The 25069-nt window shown below is 43.1% G+C and overlaps 1 protein-coding gene across 3 annotated transcripts; it reads left to right on the top strand.

The window, feature by feature from the left end:
* Positions 1-524: 524 nt before the first annotated feature.
* On the top strand, positions 525-17554 carry ptbp2b (polypyrimidine tract binding protein 2b). 3 transcript variants are annotated; one of them, XR_013962093.1, is made up of 18 exons: positions 525-580; positions 1653-1674; positions 2129-2180; positions 2584-2747; positions 3625-3696; positions 3797-3868; positions 4253-4411; positions 4863-4973; positions 5119-5290; positions 6343-6420; positions 8103-8215; positions 10988-11021; positions 11795-11887; positions 12218-12334; positions 13869-13968; positions 14061-14138; positions 14769-16358; positions 16435-17554. XR_013962093.1 is itself a non-coding variant. In XM_080726811.1 (17 exons), the coding sequence occupies exons 1-17, from the start codon at positions 573-575 to the stop codon at positions 14896-14898; spliced, it is 1575 nt and encodes a 524-aa protein (XP_080582937.1). In that variant the 5' UTR covers positions 525-572; the 3' UTR covers positions 14899-17554. The 3 variants fall into 3 exon arrangements, 2 of the variants coding, with proteins under 2 accessions (XP_080582937.1, XP_080582938.1); XM_080726811.1 differs by having other exon boundaries at positions 14769-17554; XM_080726812.1 differs by lacking the exon at positions 6343-6420 and having other exon boundaries at positions 14769-17554.
* The last annotated feature ends 7515 nt before the right edge of the window (positions 17555-25069 follow it).

The raw sequence follows: 25069 nt of genomic DNA, 5'->3' as shown, positions 1-25069 counted from the left end.
TTACTATGGTGAAAGAAATGCAAATACCCTCTTTCCATGTCATACCTGAAGGCAGCATTCAAGAGAATTGCCTTGTCCAAACTCTCCTGAACACTATCCGTCTGTCTTTCAATGTTATATGAGATACTTAAAGTGTGGTTCCTGTGGAAATAAACCTCGGCTTTCAAGGATCTCCTTTTAGTTGACCTTGTACCAGTGATTTGTACTGTCATGAAACTGTACTTGTTTCTATTGCAAACTTCTATTCAATCAATCAATCAATCAATCAATCAATCAATCAATCATCTTACGTTGAAAGAAATGTCCTCTCTGTGTAGAAATCCATGCCGTACACCACATCTCCAGTATTGCATTTTTTATGCTTTAGTGTGGTATCAAGTAGGCTACCGAAAATAGCCGACCTCCAAGCTCACAACGTGTCGCACTGCTATTTTCACCAAAAGGCCCTTTCAGAAATGTCAGCCCTGCCTCTCTAATAACATTCTCTGCACGTCCCTGGCTGCATCCATTTTGCTGCAGTGATATTTAGGACGAGACAACAGTTGGAACACAAGAGCCAGCTAAACCTTGCAATGGACGGGTAAATAAACACCTTCTGTTTGGCTGCATTTCACCTTTATATTTTTACTGCAACAAACTACACACGTGCACGGACCCGGCTGCTGTGCTCATTGATTGCTAAACTAAATGTTAGCATTTATGTCGTTATTATTACTTATTAGCGTAGGTAGAAACAGTTACGATGTTGTAATTTGCTTGCTACATATACAAATAACTCTTGATGCGTTTGCTTTTTAAAACATGTTATTTAATTATTTTCTAAGTTTTATTGCAATTGTTATTGGAATTGGAATTGGAATTGTATTTATTCAATGGGCGTTTAGCCGGTTAGCCTAGCATAGGGCTAATGTGTCAGATCGTTCCTTTGTTATGGAGCGTCTTTTGTGTGCAGCTTAATGCTAACTGTGGAGGCCTAAACCAGTGGTTCACATATCGTATCAATGTCCATTGTTTGTTCTGCATTTGAGCCATGGATCACAATTTGACGAGATTCAGCCTCTCCGAACCCAAACAAATATGTTGTTGTTGTTGTTGTTGTTGTTGGATTTTGTCCACAATTCCATGTTGTATTGATGTGGTACCATAGGAGAGAGAAACAGGCAAATGTTGATCAACATAACAATTCTTCTACATTCTCTATTATAATTGTGTATACGTCTTGTGTCCATTTGGTTTTATTTTACTCTCTCAAGAGTTAAAGATCTATTAAGGGTCCATTTGGTTACAAACTCTCCATCATGGGGAGTGGGGACCACCTGGAATTTTTTCAAGGACCACTGGTGGTCCCTGGACCACTGGTTGAAAACCACTGCTGTATAGGCCTAAACAAACATGCTAACCAGAACGGACTGTCTTGACAGGTGGATTATGTGAATAGTGCAGGACCTTTAAAATTATTTAAGCGTGAACGCGGCATTGCTGTAAGGTGTTTTGGGACCATATTTCCTTACTGTTGGACATGTCATCATCTGCATTGTTGCATAATGTGAAACCCTTGCATGCAGTTTAATTTAAACCATTACAATACTGCTGTTATTTACTTATATTCCACTTTTGTCTCTTTGGTTTTCTCCATCGTCACCCACTGGCAGTGATGTTGCGGTTGGAATGAAGGTACACACACACACACACACACACACACACACACACACACACACACACACACACACACACACACACACACACACACACACAGGGCCACAATTGAATTAAAAGCTCAGGCTTATCCTTTTTTTGTGCATATATATGTTCATGTAGTATATACATTTTTGACACGAAATGTCAATCAAAACACAACATAAGTTATAACCCAGAGCTACTGGTCTAATACAATACCCAATAGTTAATAGACTAAATTGATTCACATTAGGCCTACTGTATTATTAACAGATATGCTCAAATGAGTTTTACTTGGTTGGAGGACTGGTTCATAATGAAAAGAAGATGTAATATTGAATTGAGATGTCATTTGAAATGCTGGGAAATCATTAAAATGTGTATTTTGTTTTGTGCAAAACAATGTTTGTCTAGTCTCGAAGTTAATAGATTTTTAATGGTCTTCTTTCAGAGAGGCTCAGATGAGCTCAACATGTACGGTAGCAGCCCTCCGTCTATGACTGGTGAGTGCACAGCTAATGTTAGTCTAACCCTGCGTTCACTCTAGCGCAGTGGTTCCCTATCTTTTTATCTCGACACTCAAAAGGGAGATTACAGTATACGTTTGCCTGGGACCCAAACTACTACTTGATAATTATTTTTTGTTTATGGAATTTCTTAAATGTGTTTGTTTGTTTTAAAATAAATTATGATTTTTGAAGATGAATAGCCAAAAACACATAGCTGTTGAAAAGAAATGCATTTGTTATATTGTTGTTGATGTTCTGACATATTATCTTGCTTATTATAGTGATGTATTACCTGCTTATTATAAGTCGCTTTGAATTAAAAGCGTCTGCTAAATGCCTAAACTGTAAACTGTACATGGGAAGGTCAGGTTGTGATTGTACGTTTTATTCTTTGCAGCCAACGGGAGTGACAGCAAGAAGCAGCGCCTGGATGAATCCCCTCCCTCCAGAGTTCTTCACATCCGGAAGCTTCCCAACGAAGTGTCAGAGACCGAAGTCATCGCTCTGGGGCTGCCTTTTGGAAAGGTCACCAACATACTGATGCTTAAGGGGAAGAACCAGGTAAATGTAGTAGTGTTTTGACCTTTACATCGAACGTTGATTCTTGATTGAAAGATTTGACACTCAGAAACTGCAACAACCAGATCAGTGGTTCTCAACCTTTTTAGGCCGCAACCCCCAAAATAATCATAGTTGAACTGGGGACCCCCCACCTGATGAGCAATTGGAGTTGTAATATTTGAGGCATTACATACATTTTGTATATTTTCCTATAAGAGTCCTTAAATTGTCACTTTAGAAATATGCAGATACCCTCTATACACTTAAACTTTATTGGTTGATTTGATTTGGTCTGTTTACTGTTGAGTGAGAAAACAATGTTGCACATCAAGTTAATCATCTGTGGACCCGCTAAAATAATTTGGGGACCTCCCCATCCAGGGGCTCCTGACCCACAGGTTGAGAACCACTGCTCTGAATCTAGGAATTCACTGACTATGTGAGCCTAGAGTCTAGGTCTCTAGGATCACAGCCTGCAAATTAAAAATGCCATGATACACCCTATGCAAAATGTAGAGGAAAGGAATACTGGCACTTGAAACTTGAAGACTGCTTTTGACTGTAGCTGAAATGATCTTGTCCCCTTGAGGGGAAATATGTTGTCTTAATGCCACAGAAAAAACAACATACACCAGACCATCTTGGCACATAATTAATGCCATCAGACAATCAGTGTGCATTGTGCCTGTGGTAATAATATTGTGAACTGCATAAGGTATAACTGTAATAATCCATTCCATAGTTGTAATACAAAAGCAGCCTTGCCTAGTAAAGAACTAAATAACTATGTTGATGCTTTTCTTTACAAATCCGATTAAACATTTCCTGTTTAACATCATAATTGGCAATACTGAATTTAAATATCACTATATTGCAGGCATTTCTGGAATTGGGGACAGAGGAAGCGGCTATCACTATGGTGAACTACTACTCAGCGGTCACACCCCAGGTTTGAACCACTCCTGTTCTCATAGATGATCTGTTATACTTAAACTGTAGTTATCTTATACATTTGAATATGTGTCTGAAATATATTGTCTGTCAAACAGGTCAGAAACACACCAGTCTTCATCCAGTACTCTAACCACAAGGAACTGAAGACTGACTCTGCTCTGAATCAGGTACACACACATCCACCTGTGATGTGATACTCACCGTTTACATACACACAGGCATATAATACACACTTTTCTTTTGTTGCTTTATGTCACTCCCCGTCTCTCTCCTCGTTTTCCTGTCTGTCTCCACTTAACTCTATCAATAAAGGCAAAAACATCCCAAAAGAATCTTAAAAAAATAATAAATAAAAGGATACACACTTTGTCAGCAAGTCCTAACGCACCATTCATTCCCAAGACTTGCACTTTCTCCCTGATCCAGCTGGTGTGTTTGTTTTTTCCTCCTCAGCGGCCCTACTAGCCCATACTTTTGTTTTTATTCAGGGCAGGCCGATATGAGATGGCACATTTAATATTGTCTATGATGTGTGTGTTTCTTGACCTCAGAGAGCTCAGGCGGTGCTGCAGGCAGTGTCGGCTGTTCAGGACGGAAGCTCTCCGTCCTCTGAGCCTGGAGTTCTGGACTTGGCCCCGCCCCCGAGCCCTGTTCTGCGCATCATCATTGACAACATGTTCTACCCTGTGACACTGGATGTTCTCCAACAGGTACATTTATTTATTTCCAATATTCAGATTGCAATGACTGCTGATATGGAGCAGTATCCCGACACTCCTTTGTCATATTCAGTCTTAATTAAGTTAACAATAATTGTCTTGGCATTTCGGCTCTGACCTGTGAATTCCTTACTTTTTACAAGAAGGGAATTTCATTTCATGTTTATAAGCTACCATACCACTACCGACCAGCACAGTTGGCTTGGGGCTCAATTACTGGCCGAGTCATACCAAAGACTAAAAATTTTACCTTGATTGACACCCGCCATCAAGGGTTGCATTGGGGGTAGGCTTCTGACCTATGGCGCTACATGGCTCGGGAACCCTTGGTTTCCCTGCTACTTAATTATACCACCAACTACCAGTGTAAATGTTTATTGTAAGTTTGGGTTGGTGAACTAACTCAAACTGTCCTTCGCTTTGTCCTTCCCCATCCCTCCAGATCTTTAGTAAGTTTGGCACAGTGATGAAAATCATAACCTTCACCAAGAACAACCAATTTCAAGCTCTGCTGCAGTTCAGCGATCCAGTCAATGCCCAGCAAGCTAAACTGGTAGGTTGTCATCCAACAAATGTACTGTATGTATTAAAGCATTTTTTGGTATGAAACTCTATTCCCAAGCCTTCTTGCTTAATGCTCCCATCTTCCCTCTGTTGTTTTCATACGCTCCCCCTCTTTCTTTCTCCCTTCTCTGCAGTCTTTGGATGGGCAGAACATCTACAACTCGTGCTGCACACTACGGATAGACTTCAGCAAGCTGGTGAGCCTCAACGTCAAATACAACAACGATAAGAGCCGAGACTACACCCGACCTGACCTGCCCACCGGAGACGAGGGGTCCGGCAACAAGGACCATTCATCTTTACTGGGTAAGATGAACACACTGCTCTGTCCCTTGTTTTGGCTAGTGAGTAGTATTTCAGTCACAGAATTCAGCCCAGAGTTATTAAAGTGAAATTAAAGTGCAGCTGAGATTATGACCAGCCATGCTCGGGTACGGAGAGACACGGCGACGTCTGTCATTCTGGGTAAATATTCTGTCTATTTCATCCCTCCTTCTCTCCCTCCTCTCTATCCCTCTCTTCTCTCCTCCACTGGGTCAGTGAGCATTCAGGTAAACACTAAGTTAGTACTCGGGTTAATTAGTGTAGACTGCAGTTTACAGGCACTCTAATGGAAGTGCATCGTCACCAAAATGATGAAGAGAGATTGTCAGGTCGCACTGCCAGCGGTCAACTGGAGACAAGAACACAGGGCATCAGGGATTGTTAACCCTCTTAACCACTTGAACCCTGGCATCCCTATTTGGGCATGTCATAGGCTAAAAGAACAGGAGAGAAATGTCAAAATAGCAGATCGACATCTCAACGCATTGAGAGTTTGTAGATCGACTATTTTCTACACAATTTAGACATTTTGGTTCATTATTTGGTTAACTCCCTTCTCCTCTCTTCCCCCCTCAGTGATTTGTATCGCTCCCTCCTATCCCTGTACTTAAATTCCCCTTTGGGGAAGGGGTGCAGTTGTGACATCTCCGCATTCCATAATAAGGATATCTTATTTTGAGAAGTTGAACTAAACCGATGCTCAGAAAGTCGAGAGAAAATCTATGGAATAGAATTGATGTTTGATTAAAACATTCTGATGGCACTTTTAAGTCTGCTGTAGCTTACACAGGTTATCTCACAAGCATCTACATCCAAGTTTGCAGCACTAATCCAGCTCTATAAAACAGCAGTAATGCAGTTGGCTTTTAATCCTAGCACAGTTTAGTGACGTGGTCTCTTGTTCTAGGTTGCGGCTACGTTTTGTAGGTACTCAGTTCAGGAGTGCTAGCTAACATTTAGCCACTACATGTGAAAGTGAATCAGCGTGGGTTAGCTTTGTGTGGTATAAACGTAGTTGTCATATTGTCTTATAGGTACCCCATCTGGATCGCTAGCTTCCTACTCTAGTGGAGGAGGTTACTCGTCTTCTCTCTCCCTCTCGCAGGGTGGAGGTACCTATCCTTTCCTTTTTCTACTTTTCTTTTTTCCCCCCTCTTTCTCTGTCTCTCCCTGTCCTTCTGCTATACTACTCTGTCTTTAATAGCTGTGCTAGAGCTTCTGCCTGGAAACACCAGGGCAGGGAAATTACTTCCACTGGGTCATTGGCCACAATAGAAGTGTCTACAATAGAAACATTCCTTTATTGTAAAACATCTTTATTGTAGATTAACACATCGGACGCCCACGTGGTGTCAACGCGCCAAACTCTTTGATGTTTACGTGCGCCCACGACGTGTTCGACGCGTTGTACAGTAAACTATACTGTACTGTAGCTACTGCACTTGGCTACCGCGGTGATGAAACAAACTCCATTTCCCAACATGCAGCGCGCAATTACGTCACCCGGACGTGCTGTCTGTCTCGTTGACTTCCTGTTTAGCGGCTGCACAAAAATGCTGTTTTCTCCGGATTCTCTTCCTTTTTTCATTTTTTTCTCAAAACGGCAGCCTCTTCTACCTGCCGTAACACAAACACTGTGGCTTAGAATTGATAAAAAACAGTCCTGACTGAAAGAAAAGATTTTCGCGAAATAAACAGGACATACTCGGATTACATTTACTCGGATTACTTTTCTCGCCCGTACTCTCGCCGGTAGGTAAAATGACGCGTTGCCATGGGCACCAGCAAATTAAAACGTCAAAACCACGTGGGCGTTTAATGTGTTAAGCCACTGGTAAGTATCTCCCAGTGTTTTTTCTTCTTTTTTTCCTCCCCATTTTCTTTATTTTCTTTTTCTGGTGATATTTCCTCACCCTGGTGTGTCCTCCACAGTCCATCCAAGCTGTCCTTGGGAATTTGCTCTTATTACATTTTCCAGAACTCTTTGTTAACCAATGAAAAATAAATACATTCCCAAAACATTTAAATGTTCTCGAAAGTAAATTGAGTTGACTAAACTTTGCTTCTGCCAATAGATGCATTTTAGTGTGTGATGAGATTGCAGTTAAAAAAACAAGTGCTTTCAAATGTTTTGCTCTTAAAGTGCAGGGCATGTTTTATGTTCTTTGCAAATTCTCATGTCATCTGGAAGGACTGAGAGCAGAGCTACACTGTATGTGAATATGATTTGAATTATGCATTGATTGCTGTGTTTTGTTTGTGTGGGCATGGCATGTCAAAACTCTAATCCTTCCCCTCACATGTTTAATCCTGCCCAGTGCCCACTCTGTGAGTGTTTAATGGTGGAATTATTGCGATAAGGTGTTAATGGTCGATATTTATGCTTATTTTTAGGAGTCTGTTATTAATTGACTCTTGTAGAAGAGGTATAACCACGTTCCTCTAGGAAAACGTGTTTTGGGGATGCAATTGGACCGCACCTAAATCGCCCGGGCCCCCACAACATCTTCCGATTACATCAGTACTTTGATTGTAAAGTTTGATGTAGAGGATGATATTAAATTAGCTTTTGTTATGTTTGTCTTTCTGGCTGCAGAATTGTGAATTATGTTGAGATGCGTTAAGCTTATTCAAGACGGTATAGCATCAACATATTTTGAGTTTGTTGACCCTTTCTCCTTACAGGAGCCACAGGTCCCGAGTGCTGCAGCTGTGACCTAACTGATTAACTAACGGTATTGTATTGCTCTGTGGCGTTTGTGTTCATTGTGTCTTGTCATTGCTGTCCTCGTAGGAGCCATCAGTCCGTTGAGCGCCGCTGCTGCGGCAGCAGCAGCTGCTGGACGCGTTGCTCTGTCTGGGTCCGGCGTTTCTGGAGTACTGTTGGCGTCCAACCTGAACGACGAGGTACACTACACCAAACCACAATCTAGCCCTGTGTGTGTTTTAAGGGCTATGTACTATATATTTGTCATGAATGAGTGTGGAAAGGTGAGACTGAGGTTCATTTTGAATTGTAATACATTGGTTGAATCTGCAGCTCATTTTAGATATAAGTGTGTATGTACACATCAGAGCGAGAAACGCAGTCTGTTCAATTAACTTTTTTCACACAAGTGAATGTTTTACTGTGCGTTCCATTGGGGTGTGTGTGTGTGTGTGTGTGTGTGTGTGTGTGTGTGTGTGTGTGTGTGTGTCACAGGCTCTCCACAGACTGTCACATAGGCCTTACGTTCCCCCTCTCTCTGTTGCTGTGTCTAGAATCTTTTCTCGTTTGAAAAATGTTCCGCCCAATATTTTTTGTTCTCCCGATTTAGTAAATTCCCAAGTCTCCTTGTATTGTAGTCCCTTGTCACTGCTGAACCTTACTGGTTGGTCTTGGGGAGGATGTAGGTCAGCACGTGTCTCTGCCAATACACTTGACACCGCCAGTTCCCTTCTTTATGCCAACATCAAGGAGTTTCATGGGGACAAAACGTGTGTAGAGATACACACTATTCTTCTCAGTTAGCGCCCTCAGAAACTGCACATTTCGGAGTCGCTAGTCCCTCCTACCTTTCTACCCTCGATCGTGGTCAATTGCGTTTGTTGGGACACCTGGCCATGCCAGATTAACCGTGGAAGTTTTTTTGAACCCTTATATTTTTCAACATTATATTTTTTTATTGGCTCCAGAGTCCTATCTTCTTTATTTGAATTTAGATGTTTATTATCTTTTTTTCTTTTTTCCCTTTTTTTTTTCCTTCTGTCCACTCATATTTGCCATCATGTTTCTATGACTAATATGTGCAAGATTTCTAGGTTTTCTAGGTTTCTGTATTTGTAAATCTAAATCTACTACTGTATATCGTAGTCCTTTTCTCTATTTCTTTGAATTTAATCTCCCATCTCTCTCTCAGCGCCTCTCTCCTCTGTCTCTCTGAAGGCGGCATCTATTGTCTAGTGGTGGTTTTCACGTCTCTGTCATGCTACTAAAGCGTATTCCTGCCACATAATGACAAAAGACTGTATTTTTTTCTTTTTGATATCTCAGGAATGCTAGTGATAATTTTCTTCATACTATTTTAACGGTGATTGAATATTGATTGAATACTTTATTTTCAGTCAATGTAAACGGCATGTGGTACAGTAAGACATTAAGGCTTAAAGGATAACACAAAATAGTGCTGGGGTCTTATTTTCATTGTGGTCCCCTATAAGATTTCATTCACAATTCTTATCGGCTGCAGCTTCAAGGTTGTCGCGTAACAAGTTTACAAGTGAAATCATTTTCCGTGTAAGCATTTGTTTATCATTTTGGCATAAGCTAAAACCTCTTTGGGGCACCAAATATTCCTCTATGCAGGAAGGTAATCACAGTATCCACACAAACCTTCACTAATGCAACCCTGTAACTGCAAACTATGGCAAGGTTCACAAAGTCTGACAAAAGTATTTTTTTTATATATATATTTTTAGTTTTTTAGGTTTTGACCGATTACATTTATTAAATCAAATGTAAAACAAAAAAACAAACACTAGTGGTACACAGCAGAAAGTTGAGTTCAGCTGCTCCCTTCACAACTGTCATTATGTGAGCCAATAGAAGCCCCTGGTTTATGGACAGTTATGGTTGTCTTCATCAGCTACACCCAACCCATCCTCATACAAGGTTCTGGGATTCCAAACAATTCCTCAAAGTCGGGGACGGAGGTGCACATAGTAACTATAGTGAGCTGTAATTGGTCTATTTGTTCTACCTGTTCCACACAGTTGGGTCTTCATACTAAAAACGTGGGGGGAAAAGGGTTATTTTCCCAGTGCTCGGTGTGGCATTTGGCTGCAATCTCACCCCCCATAAACTGTCTCTAACCCATTGGCTACTGCCATCAGCTTGACACTACATCTGACCTGACTGGCTAGCCACTGCATGCCCACCCTCCCTTCCCCTTCCTCCTTGTTTACGCTTGATTACTACTCCCTTACTCAGCCACTTGTTTAATAAAATGTAAGTTCCCCCCAATTAGCTTCATTTTCTCCCATTGATAATTGTGTGTGTGTGGGTGGGTGGGTGTGTGTGTGTGGGGTGGGGTAACATAACTATAGGAGTTGGCTGTGTGTGCGTGTGTGGGTCACAGTGTGCAGTTGTTTGGGATTCAAACCAGCGATCATTCAGATTCTGTTAATGTTCCACTGATGCTGTTTACTGACCTATGCTTTGATTTTGTCCTCCTCCCTTCCTTCCCTACCCACCACCGCTCCCCTTTGCCCTCTATTTCTCCGCCTGTTACGTTATTCTTCCCACTCCCAACTTTTTTTTCTCCCCCTACGGCATCACACAATGCCGGTAAAACCTTCATTTTGATCCTGTTCTCATCTCTCTCAAACTCTTCATCTCCTACCATGCTCACCTTTATCCTCCTCTCTCCTCAACCCTCCCTGTTGTGTTGCCTGCCCTCTGTTGGCTCCCACTGTATACTGACTGATCTAACCTGACTGCTTCTGCCATCTGACCTCCTCCCCATGCCCTCCATCTTTTTGCTCCACTCCCCTTCATCGTCGTGGAAACCACCACCTCTCCTCTCCTCCTCCGTTGCTGGCGGTCTGCTCTGTCCGTCCATGGCTCTCTACCTCCGTCTCTCCTCTTCCTCCTCTGCTCCTCCTCTCCTGTCCTCTGCTCTGCGGTCTCTCTCTCTAAAGATGGTCACGCCTCAAAGTCTCTTTACCCTCTTCGGTATGTTTAACGTCTAATATTCAATCTATTTACCTCTCTCTCTCTACTATCTGTCTGTGCAAGTGTGCATCTATACTGTCACTCCCTTGGGTGACAGTCAACCTCTACAACTCTAGCTTTCTCTCTCTATCTACTGTTTAATCTCTCTGTCCATCTCCATCGGCTCTCTCTCTGTCTCAAGTCTTATGATCAGTGCAGTCATAGTTTACCCATTCATCTTCATATTTAAGATTATTCAAGATGGTCTAGCGTCTACAGTTTGGGTCAGTTTCCAGTCTGCCACTTGATCAGCCAGCCACCCGACCAGCTTGCCTGCAAGAATGTCTATCAACCTGGCAACGAACCAGCTGTTTAGTGAGTTGGGTAATCTATTAGTGTGTCGCTTTATCAGTCAGAGAGACACAGCCAAAAGCCAGGTTATTAGAGTTCTCTTCAATGTAGTTTTCAGTCCATCAGTAAAGCAGTCAAATGAGTTTGAGGTGTTTGTTGAGGAGAGCACATTCCTCACATCGACCAGCTGGTTAGCAACCCCACAGACAGCCACACAGCGCACAGTCAGTTAGCACGGGAAGGCATCACACGGAAGGCTCCACCTCTCCTTTTTCGTTTGTCCTTCCGACACTAACTTTGTTCCTTCCATCCTTCACGTCCTCCTCTTTCTCGAATCTCCCGTCGGCTCCATCTCTCCTGCTCTGTCTATCCTATCAACCTCGTATCTCCTCCTCCTACCCTGCTCTCTCTGTTGTACTCTCCCTCACTCCATCTGTCTCCAGGCGTATACGGTGATGTGCAGCGCGTGAAGATTCTCTACAACAAGAAAGACAGTGCTCTGATCCAGTTATCAGATGCCAACCAGGCTCAACTAGGTGAGTGACGACTTCATGGGACTGGTAGTGCACGTAGCCACACCAACCTGGACAATATCTTGATATATTTTGTAAAGCTGCCGTAGTGGCGCAATTGGGTTAACAGGGAATATTAGTTATTTATTTTCACTTACACTGTTGCAACGAAAAATTTGATTTTCTTCAGTAAAATAGATCACGTCATGTGTTTGGTTAGTTGTACAGCGGTCCATTAAGTAATCTACTGTTTTTCTTCTGTATATTTAACATGGCCATTAGCCAGAAAACCATGAATGCTATGTAGTTTTAACTGCCTCCTGATGATCACAACATGTCCTCCTCCCTCCATAGCTATGAGTCATCTGAATGGCCAGAAGATGTTTGGTAAAGTGATGAGAGTCACACTGTCAAAGCACCAAACCGTTGCTCTGCCCAGAGAGGGACTGGATGATCAGCTTCTCACTAAAGGTAAGACGGGACTGATCTGGTCAAAGGTTGTTGTTTTACCAACATAATCGTATTCACACGGCGGCTATTTGTTGTGTGGCGCTTTCTTGTGTGATTGCATCCACTCAGAGACTTCATATGTGCCCAGCGACACATTACAGGGTTCCCACGGTCATGAAATTCCTGGAAATATTTTGAAATTAGAAAAATATTTTTCCAGTACTGGAAAAGTTTTGGAATTTATCAAGAGTCCTGGAAGGTCCTGTAAAAAATATCTATGCATTGTCTTTGCTTATTGATTTTGTTAATGCCTCTGAAATGACAAATTAAACATGTCAAATGTCAAATATTAGAGGCAGAAATTGTGAAAATAGTTGCGTTGCGAGGCGTTGTGAGCATGTAGATCGGCTATTTTCACAATAGAACCGTGTTATACAAAATTCCTCAACTCTTAGTGCTCGTCAGGGTGCCGGGTCCCCAGTTAAAATATGATTATTTCGGGGGCCACGGCCTGAAAAGGTTGAGAACCACTGGCATACACTACCTGTCTTTGGGCATTGCGCATAGGAGTAAGTGACCTGTTATTGAGCTGAATTATTGTTATATAGTCCTGGAAATTGGGTTAAATATTCTGGAAAAGTTTTGGAAATTAATTGTTAAAAATGTGTGGGAATCCTGACATTAGCACATGATGATCGCTACACATTTCATGCACTCACCAGCACCTCACTACATCATAAACACCTCATACTAAGGACCACAATGGAAACAAGCAAACAAGCTGTATGTTTTTTTGCGTTATCCTTTTGATTTTGGTGAGTGATATATATATGTTACACGTGACATATGAATGACAAGTAAAAATGGCTGCCATGTGAGTACATTTAATGGTCTCAATACATTTTCTTATGCTTGTCTATGTCTGTGTGTCAGAGGTGGGCTGTAGACAGTTCAGAAACCTGCCTACCAGTGACCTCCTCAGCAGGAGGGTTATTGCGACCGTCAGGTTGCAAGTTACTATGAAAAGCTCCACCGGCTGGCTGGCTGTCAGTCAGTCAGTCTGTCCGTCACGTTCTCCGGCAGCGTTGCCCGAATCCATGCCAAACTTTGCACACACACTCCTTGGCTGGCAAACCACAACCTCCGCCCCTGATTTCTCACATGCCCCTCTTCTAGCGCCACCATGAGGTTGCTGACCTGACGGTCGTTTTTCTCCCGATTAGGGAGTCTTACTGGTTTTATAGACAGAGAACAACAGCTTCTATTATAGCATTCTAACTTTCCAGAAATATAATTAGCTATTAGATTCCCCATTGCTGATATCATTGGTAGGTGATTTTCTGAACCTCTGAGACACAGAGAGTAGACAGAAATGGTCCTTTAATGTTATATAATGATCTACTTAAGAGGCTTTCAAACTCCCCAGGCAGGCACTAGAGAGTGTCAAGGAAGGTGCAGAGAGATGAGGGCATACAGATCATACATTTTATTGAATGAGATAACAGTTACAACAACCTTAATAGATTTTTGTCATTGTCTCTTCTACATTGTGTAGATTTCTCTGGCTCTCCACTCCATCGCTTTAAGAAACCTGGATCCAAGAATTTTCAGAACATATTTCCTCCCTCAGCAACACTACATCTCTCCAATATACCGTAAGACACACTGGACAGAATTTTCCTCTTTGAAATAAGGACTGGTTTGATTTCTAAGACGGGGATTTTTAAGGTGCACATTTTGTTTTCAGGGAGGGTGTATCAGAGGACGACCTGCGTTTGCTGTTTTCCAATGCTGGAGCAAGCGTCAAGGCCTTCAAATTCTTCCAGTAAGAATCATTTATCTGTTTGACAGGCAACTCATTTGTTTTGTGCAAGAAAGCATACTCAGGTTTCATAACGATTTAAGACTCCTTTTTACAAGGGCAGTTAATATAAGTTTCTCTCCAGGTTCAAGGTTGTACTTTCTATTGTTACATCTTTTTATACAGGTACATAAGTAAAACTTATTTTGGTTTGACTTCCTTCAGACAATGCAGCGGTATATACAGAACAAATAGGGGCGGGGGGGGAGATGGCAATAATAATAATTATGACATAAAAAGATTTTGGGAAAAGACAGAGTGAGGGCTAATGTATACACCAACAGCATTTTTGGAGCTGTGTGGAACACAAGCTCCCCTATACGTGGCCGTGTGTGTAGGTATGTGGGTGGGTGGGTCTGTATGTAGCCTGTATGTAGTAACCCTGGGTGACCAGAGAGGTGCTGTTGAGTCTAGCCTGCCCTGAGCATCAACTGCCACACACACACACACACACACACACACACACACACACACACACACACACACACACACACACACACACACACACAGCTCCACTTCGAACAGAGGTTCGATTTTTTCCAGTAGTTGCTACTCTACCTAACTTTCTTTCCCCCCTCCCCTTCCCTCTGTCAGGGACCATAAGATGGCATTGATCCAGATGTCCGCGGTAGAGGAGGCTATCCAGGGGCTGATCGAGCTTCACAACTATGACATGGGAGGGAATCACCACCTTAAAGTTTCCTTTTCCAAGTCCACAATCTGACATCCCAGTACTCCTGACGTTGGAGAATACCATCACCCTTTGTCTCCTTTGCAAAATGAATTCATATTCATTTCCACTTAATTCATTAGCTTCCCAAATTAGTTCATTTGTAAAAGGCTTTTTGGCTTTTGAGTGAAGTCATTCACTTACAGCATGGCACTTTCCATTGCATAGAACCGGCAACAAACTGGGATGTTTCTTTTCTTCCTTTTTTTAAGAACAGGGAAACATCAGGGTTGACCAAAGCCACAATAATAAATCCCACACTACCTCTTTGATAAACACACGAAGTAATTCCTGCTAGAAAACCTCCTCGCCAGACCTAACTCCCTAAAAAAAGAGAAAGCTAGCTATTCACCCCTTCTGCTCCATGCTTTATTTACAAATGCAATGGACTATACTCGTTATACAGGGTAGAATCAATAGCAGGAGGATGAGGCTAATAGAAAAACATCACCACTTTTATCTCACTGAAAAAAAAAAAAAAAACTAAACCTGTTGCAAATCAATTATGATGATGTGATGATACACATCATCTCTTGGTATCACCTCAGCTTGCTTGGAACCTCAACAGGGGTGATACCAAAAGGTTACTTTTGCCTAATGAAAAACAAACAAAAGAAGTTGACTTAAGCCGGTACTTTGCAGTGGAAAAGCGGAGTCAGTGAATGATGAGCGGTCAAGGCCATCTTTTTAGTCAAAGACCAGATGAGAAGGACAATGAAAACACTAATTTTGGCTTTATGAAAGGTTGACATTTCAAGGCATTACAGTGTGTTTTCAAAGCACATCAACCCTGTTGAAAGGTAGTAATCATACTTATTTATGAACAAAATTTTGACGAAGAAGAATATTTTTAGTGAGACTAATGCTACCATTTAACCCCACCCCCCAACTACTGTTGCTGCCATCACTTATGTGACCAGTCATTCCTGTCAGCCTTTGGCCCGGCAAATTCTTCTATGTCTAGATCTTCAGTGAGTGGTGCTGTGAAGCCACCGTCACCCATGTCACTGGGTCGATTCACTATTAGGTTTTATCAGTTAAAAGGTCTTTGGAGCAACAGTGCGTTCAAGGAAACTCAGAAGTAGAGCAAGGTTCTCAAGAGGTGGAAGCCTGAGGCTTGCTTTCCTTTTTTTGAGAGAGGCATCCAGGTTGCATCACCTCCCCTTCTAGAGAAGAAGAGAGTTTACACGTAATGATTTGATTCTAGATAAACATTATTTTGCTGCGCTACTCCTCCCACGGTTTTGGTGGCACGCACTTGGGCCATATGTCAAATCGACCGGCTTCATCGGAACACGCCTGGGTTCTTTTTGAGAGATGCGTTATATTATATAGTTTAATTTATATAAATGTATTCATTAATACATTTTCTCTATTGTCTTGAAAGGGGAAAATGCTAAAATTACACTTTTCCCAAATATGGAGATGACTGACATCATAGATGGCTGACATCAGTATGTCCATATATGGGCTTTCCAAGATATGGGCTTAATATTGATGACATCAGGTCTCCATATATGGCATTAAAAGGGACAAGGACTGATACAGATCTCCATATTTGGCCATTCATTTTTAAAGATGTTTTTTGGGGCTTTTATGCCTTTATTGATAGGACAGTAGACTGACAGGAAATGGGGGGAGAGATGGGGAGTGACACGCAGCAAAGGTAGTCCAGAAAGGGAATCGGACCGGCGACACCGCCAGGCATCAATGCCTATGTGGCAATGCCTAAGTGGTATGCACCTAGACCAGCAGGCCAGCGGTCGCCCCATATGGCCATTAATTTATTAGTGAATAACTTTTCCCCATTGACTTGAATGGAGAAAATTGAAATGGTTAGACAGAATTAATTTGCAAGTTGTACTCGCGTCACAGCAACCACACTTGCAAACTGAATTTCCCCTGTGGGATAATAAGGTATCTAATTTCCAATTGAGCTCAGTGCTGAATTCACAGCATTAAAAAGTGTTGTTTACATGGCAGATGTTTCTACAATATGTACATAAATAACCACTTAAACCCCCTTGTTGACAGGGGTTCTATACTGTGCCCCCCCCCCCATCATCATCATGGAATATAGCAGAACTCCAAGCTCAATAGTGTGAGCTTGTAGATCTGATATTTTCACAATATATGTGAAATATATGGCAGCATGCCATGGACATAAATGTGTCTGATTAGTCCAGTGGGTTGTGAGATAAGCCACAGATGGACACAGATACAGGAGCTCTTGGTGGCTTGCCTCCTAAGGGGCCACAATGTAAAAATGTGTAAAGGACAGTGTGGTTAACAAAAGCCTGCAGTGGAGGCTCACCAGTTTGGCTTCTCCTGAACCTGCTGTTTTCTCTAGCGGATACACATGTGCCTTACTCAAAGCTAATTTATATTTTGTTCTAGATTGGCTCTGTTAAAATTAACTAATTATATAGTCTGACAAAAGTGACGTATATTCTATTGAAATCCAATGACACTTAAGTTGAAAAGAATAGGGCTGACCTTCAAAGCATTTTGGGGAATCAAAGGTTTTGGAGCTAATTTGAACATTCGACAATAGGACAGTAGTATTAATAGGTTGCAGAGTTTGAGCTCTAAACTGTTAACATAGCCACTGAAATTCAATTAAACATGAGCAGCATTAGACTAAAGCAAAACACACACATATATATATATATATATATATATATATATATATATATATATATATATATATATATATATATATATATATATATGTATATGGAGGTGTATAAGTAGGCATTACATGATAAAGCCACACTGTCATAAGCAAGCCATGTTATGACAGTGTAAAAGAGGAAGGTTGGGGTGGTAGTGGCTCAGTAAAAGAGGAAGGTTTGGGTGGTAGTGGCTCAGTAAAATAGGAATGTTGGGGTGGTAGTGGCTCAGGAGGTAAGATTGGCTGCACATGGGAGATTCCTGGTTCAATCCTTGGCTTCTCCTTGTTTCATGTCAAAGTGCCCTTGAGCAAGAGTCCAAGACACTAAACCCCTAACTAGTACAGTTGAGCATGCAGGTACCCTGACTCCACCGCAGAATGAGGTGGCATTGCCCGATTATTTGAAGTTTTTTAAGCAATCTGTAGTATAGCCCTGAGTGGACAGAGAAGGGTCAATCCCATGGTGTCGATACTCTCCATCAGCCCCTCGGCCTGGTCCATCTCTGTTGTGTAATGCTGTGTTCAAAACATCCCAGTGATGAAGCTACGGAAGTCTTCTAGCTGAGATTGGGCTTTCCTTTTTCTCTTCCCTCCATCACAATTGTCGGGCACTTCACTTTGTAACACTTCCCTGGTTTCAGAGGCTTGTTCTCCCCAATTGCAGCATATAAGGGTCATGAAACATCCAAATGTCTGCATGCTTCTTGAGCTCCCTCTCTGAGGGCTGAAGTCTCCAGGGTTGGGAAGCTCCCTCCTCCATCATCCCTTCTGTCCACATCGTTGGCAGCACCTATCACAGCATTCCATGCTACTTGAACCAGGCCGTTTTGTAGCAGAGTAGCAGGATTGTGCAAAACAGAAAAATAACACAAATGTTGTGTTTATTTTCACGTTTGAATCCCATGGCATCGTACAAAGCTTTGATGCATCAAAGTAATTTGGTCAGCCCTAACAAATACGTCATTTTTGTCTAACGAAAAGTGTCGAGTAACCAAGTATGAATCAGCTTTTTGTCTTGCCAAACCGGACTCTACCCAAGATAAATATACCTTGACTCTACCCAGGAAGGCCAAGGCACATTCTACTACTTCTCATTGACTCCACCTGTTGATATTTGTCACTTCGTAGAGGAGCAGTTATATTAAAGTTATCAATTCTAAATAATTTGTGAATACTTTGAGACACGTGACCCGAGTCCCTACTGAGGAGGGATTGTGGTAGAATAATGTATTTGATATATTCCTGCTGTATAGCAAGCCCATCTCTCTCATATACATATGCATGCTAGTGTCATCCTATTGGACAAGGTTTGAACATGTGATTATGGTCTTGGTGTCTGATTGGCTTTGAAATGTGACCTGTTGGGACCAACGTACATGTGCCTTTAGTCTGTAGTATGATCGTTGCGGATAAACAGTTTGTCTTCCTATGTTAACAGTGTTTGAACTTCATAAACAGATTCTTTTGGTTTTCAATGAGGGGTGCCTCTTCACTCTAATCCTCCTGTTCATCTCCAAAAAAAGCTTTTTGGATGCTCCTCTGGTTCCTAGAGAATACACATTTTGTTTCTCTTGTTGTATATTTTCTACCTGTTTTCAGTCTCTATTATGAGTCCAATGTGAAGGGAAAAATGGCACAAATTAAAACCTTTTCTACCGACAAGTCTAAGTTTGATGGTTCATGTGTTAAGACCTCTGCTCTGTATCTGTCTTTAAATAAACCTCTGTCTCTCTACTCACTCCTGTTTCTCTGCTCTCGCTCCTTTCTTTCCCTCAGCTTCCCTAATATTCTGTGCTCTTTCATTCAGTCTTTACATCATTTTACATAAACACAATTACTTGGTACTAAGCAACTGGGGTCCCTAACCCTTAAAGTTAAAATTAAACAGATTAACAAACAGCAAACATAGGCCCACTTATGGCTACTCAATCTTTGTTTGCAATTTCCAGTCAATCTGCTATGTACTATGTCGTCAACTGCTTTTCTCAGCGATAGAGGCTGCCAAAAACAGATCCTCTAATATATTTTTAACTTGGAATACTGGAGAGCTAAGAGAATCGCTGTGGGATTCACCTTAACAGAGTTTCATGGTTTGAATTGGGACTTAACCCATTTTTGGGGTTGGACTTAGACTTGAGGATAAAGATATGGAGCAAATCTTAACATGCTCCCTTGACCTCATGCTGCAAATCATCCAGAGAACTAAGATCCAGAAAGAAAAATAAGTTATAAAATCCAGAAAGTCCAAAACAAGACATGTGGCAGTTAACATAGTATTTAGCAACCCGACCACTAGATGGCGCTACATGCTTAGAAACAAGAAAACTTGACTTAGTTTGTGTAGAATTGGTTTAACAAGGACAAGTAGGCCTACACATAAAACGTTCAAATAAAAGTCTAAAAACATTACTGATACACTTAAAACAAAACAACTTTAAAGCTCCCTAGCTACCCATTATGATGAACAGAAGTCAAAACTTTGGAATGAATGGGTGCATCCCAAGGCATGTTGGGAGTCCTTTAGCCAGTTAACAGCCAGAAAGATACAGCCCCCTCTTCTCTTTGAATTGAATACGAAATGACCCCAATGTTAATCTCTCAAGAACAGATGAAGTGCTGCGCTTTTCCCCGTTCTTTGACGTTGGGTTCCCAGATTGCCCCAGTATAAACAAGCCTTTGTGCTTTCTTGGGTTTAAATCCTATTAGTAGACCTTCCCAGTCACCTAACAAACATTCAGGATGTTTCTCCAGGGCCGAGAGGCCTTGATGTCCCATTGCCAGGGTGTAGAAGGTTTCTCCATCTCTACCCAGTTATGTTCTTCTCAATTGGGTCAAACCCTGATGCAAAGTGCTCTCCCATGAATGAGTACTCACAGGCCCATTTCTGGCACTGTTGTCAGGGATTGCCATTCATTACCAACATTCAGTTGGGCAGGATGGGCCCTGATTTTGTCCTTAACCCTATAAACTCTCTTGCCATATTTGACTATTTTGAAAAACATTTTTAAATATTTTAAATTGTTGATCTACAAGCTCACAACGTGTCCATTTGAAGTATTTTAAAATGTTTTTCAAAATAGTAAAAAATTGCAAAGATGTTTAGGGATACAGGGTATATAGCTGGAAGTCTTGCACCTTCAAAATGTTGCTAGCCAAACACCTCCTTTAATGGGGGAGGGGGAGGGGAATCACGGCACCTGTCTTCAACAAAGTACCACCTGCCTTAGCACAGTCAAGGCCAAAGCTCACCACTGTGTATCAACTTTTTTTGTTGTTACTGAGGCATTTCTACACAACAAGAAGTCCCTCAGTTCAGAGCTTTCACCTTTTGTAATGAAATAAGATGAGGTCTAGAATGGTTCTTTATACTAGGAACAAAAATGCTATTGCTACCAGCAATTTTAACCATTTAAGCATAACATATTTATTTGTTATTTGCTTGGGACTCAAACTAGTGAAAATAGCAGATCTACAAGCTCACAATGGGTCACTTTGCATGCATTGTGAGCTTGTAGATTGGCTATTTTCACAGATTATTAAACATTTGTTTTCTAATTATGGAATTTATTAGATTCTTCTTTTATTTATTTATGAAATTACTTGATTCATGAAAATCTTAGCTTTTTTGGGGAATGTTTTTTGAAAATGTTTCTGCGACCCACAAATGGGTCCCGACCCGGTGTTAGGGGAACCAGAATATTATAGTAGACCTACTGATGGTTGAGGCCTGCCAAACACAGTGGCCAGATGTACTGCCGTGAAGGTGACAGGCAGCGCCAGAAGACAGATGATGTTGACGTCAACAGGCTCGTATTCAGGACGGGGGGTTCTGTTGACCTTGTGACACACCGTCTGGAAGGCACGTGCACACATAGACATCAAAGGGGGCTTGAGCCCCTGCCCTTTTATCCGTCTCTAAAAAGAGCCATCTCCAGACCATGAATGCAGTTTTTACTATGTTGAAAGAAATGCAAATGCCCTCTTTCCATGCCTTACCTGAAGGCAGCTAGCATTCAAGAGAAATGCCTTGTCCAAACTCTCCTGAACTTGAATGCAGCATAGGGTGACCAGACGTCCCAGTTTACCCGGGACAGTCCCGTTTTCAAGCTGCGTGTCCCAGTGTCCCGACAAATATCTCTAAAACACTAATATGTCCCAGTTTTCAACATTCACTGCAAAATTGTCCCGGTTTTCGCCAGAATTAAAATAATAGTAGCAGTTTTCAGTGGTTGCAGAGACATTTATCATGTTCTTTTCATGTAAACATGCTCACCTAACCAATCAGAAAACATGAATAAATTCATTGCATGTCTGAATTCAACGCTGAGGCTTTTTGTCAATCACTCACTGCCTGTTTGCAACCCTGCGGTGCGTGTGTGCGCGTGCACGAACGTTAGAGAATGGGCATGCACGTGCGCGGTAACGTGCACATTGCTTTTAGGGTCCCGGTTTTAGGCAACAGTGGTTCGCGTCCCGGTTTGAGTGGCTGAAAATATGGTCACCCTAATGCAGCATCTTATGTTGAAATAATTGCCCTCTCTGTGTATAAATCCATGCTGTTACGCCACATTGTATTGACTTATATGCTTAGTTCAGTGTGGTATCAAGCACCGAAAATAGCCGACACACCGAAAATAGCGGACGCAGCGAAAATAGCTGACGCAGCGAAAATAGCGACACACCGAAAATAGCCGACGCGTTGCGCTGCGACGCGTTGTGAGCTTGGAGGTCTGCTATTTTCTATATTTTCACCAAAAGTCCCTTTTAGAGATTTCAACCCCTGCCTCTAACATTCTCTGCACGTCCCTGCATGCCGTCTGGTGTTGTTGATACCCCACATATGTGTATTTTAAGTATACACTCAGCAAAATCATGACTGTTCATTTTACTCTGAACGTGTAAAATGGACCAATAAGTGTATTCCATGAGTACAGGTCTTGTAGCTTTTATGTTTATTGTTACTGATGTACCATTAACACTTTGGTTTTTTACAACAAGGGTTCATATTTTAGATTGTAATTAGAGAAAAGAAAAGGTGAGTGTTAAAATGTTTTCATTTAGGGTGGACTCAGGTAATGTGGGCCACTTTTTGGTAAATCGCCTGGGAAACTAAGAAAAAGCAGTGCAGAACGCTGAATGTATTTTTTATAGTTAATATAGACTGTCCTTAATATATTTGTGTTAAATGTATGTAGGAAAATTAGATGGTTATTTTTAAAAAAATGTTTAAGCTTAAAATGTCACACATTTTCAAGATTAACACTTTTCAGGTTTTTTAGGCCACCTGATCAGCTAAAATGGGCCACTTTAGGGTTGACCCCATTAATTCCTAGCTCTTTAAAATTTAACAGCCAATGACTGCACATGTTTCTTGCCACAACTGTACTTGACACAAAACAATCAAAATTTGAGTGCTTTGGTTGTTTTGGTGGGAAGAGCAATGTCTCAAAACTAGCCTGCAGAGGAGAATTGCATTGTCCAAACATATCTAATTTGTCAGTTATAAGTTTGACAAGTGAATAAAAAACAAATGCACATCGATAAAAAATATATATAATATATATGTAGACGGCCTTAACCAGAAACAATGCTTATATTTTGCATATCTAGTGTATTTTTATATTAAATCATATTTTTGTCAGTGGCCCATCTTACCCTAACCCTAATAAGGTAATGTGAGCCACTCATCTGCTATAATGAGCCAAAGCAAATCAAAGCAAAACAGTCAAACAAGATTTGGAGGTCAATTTAATTTCATTCATTGAATTTAATTTCAATAATGGTACCGTTGGAACCGGCTCGCCGCCCCGCACACGATGGTGCCATCGCGGACCCCCGCGGACCCCCAGGGCCGGCGCCAGGCCCCAAAAACCGGGCCTGGGGAGCTCCGGGGACCCCCAGGGACCCCCAGGGCCGGCGCCAGGCCCCCAAAAGCGGGCCTTTGCACCACTCTGGCCGGCCAGGGACCACCAGGGACCACCAGCGGGGGTCCCCGGAGGTCCCTGCCCGGCCTCCGAGCACTGCCGCCCGGGGACCACCTCCGGGGACCCCCAGGGACCCCCAGGGCCGGCTCCAGGCCCCCAAAACAGGGCCTGGGGACGGCCAGGGTCCACCAGGCACCACCAGGGACCACCACCAGAGGTCCCTGGCGGGCCTCCGAGCACTGCCGCCCGAGGACCACCTCCAGGGACCCCCAGGGACCCCCAGGGCCGGCTCCAGGCCCCCAAAACAGGGCCTGGGGACGGCCAGGGACCACCAGGGACCACCAGGGACCACCACCGGAGGTCCCTGGCGGGCCTCCGAGCACTGCCGCCCGGGGACCACCTCCAGGGACCCCCAGGGACCCCCAGGGCCGGCTCCAGGCCCCCAAAACAGGGCCTGGGGACGGCCAGGGACCACCAGGCACCACCAGGGACCACCACCAGAGGTCCCTGGCGGGCCTCCGAGCACTGCCGCCCGGGGACCACCTCCAGGGACCCCCAGGGACCCCCAGGGCCGGCTCCAGGCCCCCAAAACAGGGCCTGGGGACGGCCAGGGACCACCAGGCACCACCAGGGACCACCACCGGAGGTCCCTGGCGGGCCTCCGAGCACTGCCGCCCGAGGACCACCTCCAGGGACCCCCAGGGACCCCCAGGGCCGGCTCCAGGCCCCCAAAACAGGGCCTGGGGACGGCCAGGGACCACCAGGGACCACCACCGGAGGTCCCTGGCGGGCCTCCGAGCACTGCCGCCCGGGGACCACCTCCAGGGACCCCCAGGGACCCCCAGGGCCGGCTCCAGGCCCCCAAAACAGGGCCTGGGGACGGCCAGGGACCACCAGGCACCACCAGGGACCACCACCGGAGGTCCCTGGCGGGCCTCCGAGCACTGCCGCCCGGGGACCACCTCCAGGGACCCCCAGGGCCGGCTCCAGGCCCCCAAAACAGGGCCTGGGGACGGCCAGGGACCACCAGGGACCACCAGGGACCACCACCAGAGGTCCCTGGCGGGCCTCCGAGCACTGCCGCCCGGGGACCACCTCCAGGGACCCCCAGGGACCCCCAGGGCTCATTTCTGAAGGTGGCCCACCTAAGCTAACACAAAACATAATGCTAATGAAGGTGGCCCACCTAAGCTGGCCCAGCTAAGCTTTCACCACAATTGACTATGGTAATGTGAGCCACTTACAAAAACGTCATTATTTATGAAAAATGATTTCATTAAGCAAAATATCAACATCATGCCTGGTAAAGGACATCTTAACACACATTTTGCACCAGTTTTTATAAATGTGCATTTGTTTTCATTGATGTAGTATCCTTAGCAATCTCAAGTTAAAACTTTGTGTCTCTGCACCCACCTTGCAAATTCTTCCAGCAGGTCTTGTTGTGTGGCTTAGCTCCTCCCATCAAAACGACTATGGACCAATCAAATCACTTGTTGGTGTCAAGCACAGCTGTGGCAAGAACATGTGCAGCCATTGGCTGCAAAGATTTAAAGGCACAGTTGCT

Source organism: Nannobrachium achirus (assembly GCF_963921795.1).
Source record: "Nannobrachium achirus genome assembly, chromosome: 5".
NCBI lineage: Eukaryota > Metazoa > Chordata > Actinopteri > Myctophiformes > Myctophidae > Nannobrachium > Nannobrachium achirus.
Note: the sequence above shows the minus strand (reverse complement) of the source record. Positions and strands in the feature narration are given on the sequence as shown.

Coding starts and splice junctions, on each gene's coding strand:
- ptbp2b (XM_080726811.1), top strand. Junction 3,697..3,796: donor ACTCAGCGGTCACACCCCAG/GTTTGAACCACT, acceptor TCTGTCAAACAG/GTCAGAAACACACCAGTCTT. Junction 6,421..8,102: donor CTCCCTCTCGCAGGGTGGAG/GTACCTATCCTT, acceptor CTGTCCTCGTAG/GAGCCATCAGTCCGTTGAGC.